The 4,562-nt window shown below is 35.6% G+C and overlaps 1 protein-coding gene across 1 annotated transcript; it reads left to right on the top strand.

Moving 5' to 3' along the window:
- Nucleotides 1-281: 281 nt before the first annotated feature.
- Nucleotides 282-1,337, top strand: LOC140154463 (galanin receptor 2a-like). Its single transcript, XM_072177031.1, has one exon. It carries the CDS (start codon nucleotides 282-284, stop codon nucleotides 1,335-1,337), a length of 1,056 nt encoding a protein of 351 aa, XP_072033132.1.
- Nucleotides 1,338-4,562: the final 3,225 nt, after the last annotated feature.

The following is a 4,562-nucleotide window of genomic DNA, read 5'->3' as shown; positions in this document are numbered from 1 at the left end:
TGTTTTCTATTGAATATTGGTAACGTACAATTACATCTAGGGGAAATGCCAAATATTGTTAATTGCGTCCTGTTCAGGTTTTGATTACATGTCTACATACGTGGACACCAGAAGAAAGCAAACATGCAATGAAAGTACTCAACCAAAATGTACATAGTGACGATATAATTGACATCTATCGCCAATTCTCGCAACCTGGTAACCGTTAATTATTGTGCCTGGAATCCACTGCTTTGTACTTATTAGTTCGTGCCCATCTGACCGCTGCATTTGGAGTTAAAATGTCTACGAATGATGCGAGCTATTACACTCCTCTCCTTACTACATCATCAACAGATACTTTGTTCACTACCGGTGAAACTCACCAAGAGGTTACAACTAGAGATACGGCTCTGCGTATCGTTTACGCCGTAATTGGTAGCCTGGGCATACTTGGAAACCTCACCGTTTGTACCGTTTTTGTGATACGACGGAGAGCCTTCAGTTCCGTCACCAACAAACTCATACTAAATCAGTCCTGCATCGATCTTCTTGATTCTATTGTATTTCTCATCCTACGATTTGGACCGAAGTATTTACCCAAAAACAGATTTGGTGAATTTTTGTGTCGCTTCTGGTACAATGAATACATTATGTGGTCTCTGTTCGTTACATCGACTTTTAATCTCGTCTTTTTATCGTTAGAAAGGTACTTTGCTACATGTCATCCTGTTAAACATCGGAAGTTATTCAGTACCAAAGTTCCAAAGATCGGTATTCCATGTGTATGGCTAGCAGGATTTACGTACCAAACATATTGGGCAGCTGTACAAGTGTTTAATCTAGATGGTGACTATTCTTGTTATCCAAAGTGGATCAGTAAAGGTGTCCAAATGTTCATGGGCATTTTTCTCTTCACGTGTGAATATTTACTCCCCTTATCAATAATGACCTTCTCTTACATAAGCATCATAATGATGCTCAGACGCCGCACGGCAGACCGACAAAAAGCCGCGGTTAGCGCTTTTCAGAAAGCCAAGAAAAACGTAACAATAACTTTGTGTTTGGTGTTTATATCTTACGTGGTTTGTTGGACACCAACAGAAGTTACCTACTTGTTGTACAATCTAGGCTATCCCTATGACTTTACTAGTACTGTACACGACGTAGTTGTGGTTGTAGTACTATGTAATATGATAATCAATCCTATCATCTACGCATTTAAGTATCAGCATTTTCAGAAGCAATTCCGGAAAGTATTCTTTGTGTGTTGTGGGAAGAACAAAGTTGGTGACTCAAATATTGCAAGTGTTACGGTTGATCCAGCTGGAGCAGACACTAGCATTGATGTTGGATAATGTAAAAAAAAATTATATAGCATATTTGCATGCCAGAAAGACAAATATCTTAGACATAATGACCGTAAGTTCCTAAATGTTCAAACTAAAATAACCAACACATGCAGCAATAATTAATAACATATTTTTTAAATATATATAACTCTCCATGCACTCAAAGCATATGATGGATTATGAGTTCGTGTAAATGCAGTCATGGAGATACTAAAAGTAATCACACTTAACCTTGGAGTTATTCGCCATAGAAATGATGGTGTAACAGGATAAACTACCATAGTAATAGGTGAACAATTTTTGAATGTATCGCCATGCATTACAAGCAGGTTGCGCTCATCACTATGTATGTCTGCAATCATAGAATTAATACAATACTGCTATTTTCAAAGATGCTAATCTTACATGTGCGAGTGATTAGCATGAGATATGAATATTCTATAGACATAAATCCTCATGCCATTGACATAATGGATAGGAACTCTTTAGATAAATATCATCAAATTTAAGTATTAATTGAATTGCAAAATTATTACAGATGGGGGCTCCGAATTTGTAATTATGTTATCAAAAACAACATTTTGAGAGTATTCGCCGACGGAAAAAAGTATTTATCGACGGAAACGTTTACAATAATATCTCAAACTTAAAAAAACAAATAGACAGTTTTGCTGCACAGTCTTATGTTGTTTACCGCCGTTGCATTTAAATGTACATGAAGACCATCTTCCAGACTTCCTATTTACAAGCTGTTATGGAAGCGCGGAGGTGATCACGTGCATATTTATAAACACGTATTTATAAATAAAGTCGAAGCATACTGTTTACAACCAGGAAGTTGAATGGTCGTTGATAAATTAATTTAGGCCGAGAAAAGTTTGTCCCGCACGCATAGCTGTAAGAATTTTACTGGCGTAATATTTTCTCTTTGTACGTTCGTTTCAAGGTAACCGGGCCAAAACATGCAAGAAAGCAGAAACTAGAAAATACAAGAAAACAGAAATCAATGCAAGCAAAACATCCATTGACATTTATATGGCGCATTAGATCCCATCAATCTAATATCCAGCGCATTGAGAAATTTGCAACCCACTGGATATAGGATTGATGAAAATCTAATCAAATACTTCATGCATAATATACGTCGTTACGTTTAACGACTTATCCTGTGATGTGGCAACTTGCTCGTCTCTCATTTGTCAACTTAAAGCAATAAGGTGTGATTTGCATAAAGAATAGATTCCTATTTAAATGTTTGTTTTCACTGATCACATTATTTTGCGTGGTATTTTAGTACACCACTGGGCATTATAATTATGCAAAAAGTAGAAATCCGAGTACAATTGAGGGCGTCGTTGTGACACAAATCACACATTATGGCTTTAAGTACCATATTGTGCAGTTAGTTGATTTTTGTTTGGCCGAGTTCTAAACTACCAAACGGCCCGATGACCTTCAAAGTTCGGAACAAATATACTAATAGCTTTTAAGTTATCTTCATTGTTTTATGATATTTAGCGAAAAAATTAATTACTTTTCTCAGAAAAAAAAACAATCTAACATGGATCTTGCGAGTTGTCATGGAATTTTGATGCCAATGTTTGCGCATGTACCGTAAAATATGGTGGCAGAAATGGACCAACCAGAAATGACTCTCCCAAGCATGTATCCAGCCCAGACGATTTCTTTAGTGTTGACGGAACACAAGTCGTCTGGAACCGAGACTAAAGAACCACATGTATAATACCTAAATGATACCTTGGGATCTCCTTTATAAACCCTTACAATTCCTTTTGTGTGTCAGCTTTATTTGTCTCAATATTTGAATGCAACACCACTAGGTCATGCTCACCTCCGACATGCCCTAAGATTGATGGAGGATATTGAAACCCAAATAATAAGTCTAAAACTTGATGGGATTAGCAGACTTGAAACCGATACAAGATGGAAAATCATTCTTCTTCTAATGTTTGGAAATAATTGGCGGTATTCTACTATACAATGTGGTTTGAATAACATGATTCATTGGAAATACGTCTCATTTTAGTGACGAAGTAGTTGAATCTTGGTTTAGTTGCACAGATATGCCCCGAAAGTATTAAATGAAGCGCCAAATCAAATCTAGTGGTATCACAGCTGGATTATGCACACAGATAAACCCATTTTAATAGATTCGTAATTATTATGGATTCATATTAACGCTTTGCTTGCTAGCCATAGCTTTCAACATAAATAGTCCAAGTTTTGAAATATTTTCTCTCAAAATATCAAGAGATGTTTCTTGAACCTCTGAACCAATACTAGGCTTGTTTGTACTCATTTTAATGCATTTTTCATGCTGATTTCAAATATGGTAATAAAATGTGCAATACCGAAATTTTTGAATAACAAAAAAGTTGAAACTTGTCTGCAGTCGACACCAGCGTGGAGAGAATAAATGGTACGCGATGTACTAACGGTAAATGGCTTAATTGCTGCGTTTAATATTCAAAGTATTTCTCTAGTCTGGTGAATTTTTTGTTTTGTTTTTGGATTACAGCAAATTATTATCATCACAAAGTGGAAACATGTTTTATGGTGATATGACAAAGTATGACGTCAATGAGGCTGATTTCTCTAGAACCCTTTAATTGAAGTAAATGGCAGAGAAGTATTTTTAAAAGACATCAGGATATCTAAGTAAAATAATTAACATGTATATCGTCCCCTCCCTCACCGATTTTTGGAGATTGTCAAATATTTTTCTTATTTTTCTTATGTCCTTCCTTACTTAATTTCTAAAATTGTTGTGATGAAAAGATATGTTAAGAAGTTCTTGGTTATCATTTATAAACACACTGCAAACACTTTCTTCGAGCTAGGGGTAGGGCTTTGGGGAAATAACAAAAATATCAGGGGCCCTCCCCGATTTTTACATTTTATGATGTGTTGACAAAGACTTTGCAATTTTGCAATTTTACACAGAAATAAATGGTAAAAAAATAACACAATAACAAATAACTGGGGCCTAACATGAATTATACTTCATTCTCGTTTAGTACTTTATTAGGAACAGAAGTTTACTGGTATGAGAATAGTTTGACCAGAGAAGATGTAATTTATTACATCTTCTCTGGTTTGACTTATCAAAATATATTCGGTACAAATGTGAATAACATGTATATAACTTGGTATGCTCTGCTACCTTGGTATGCAAACAATGCATTTCATGGACATCTTCGCTAAATCTCT

This window comes from Amphiura filiformis, chromosome 6 (genome assembly GCF_039555335.1).
Source record: "Amphiura filiformis chromosome 6, Afil_fr2py, whole genome shotgun sequence".
Taxonomy (NCBI): domain Eukaryota; kingdom Metazoa; phylum Echinodermata; class Ophiuroidea; order Amphilepidida; family Amphiuridae; genus Amphiura; species Amphiura filiformis.
Note: the sequence above shows the minus strand (reverse complement) of the source record. Positions and strands in the feature narration are given on the sequence as shown.

Excerpts from the sequence above, each read along its gene's own strand:
- LOC140154463 (XM_072177031.1), top strand. The coding sequence starts at position 282 with ATGTCTACGAATGATGCGAGCTATTACACTCCTCTCCTTACTACATCA.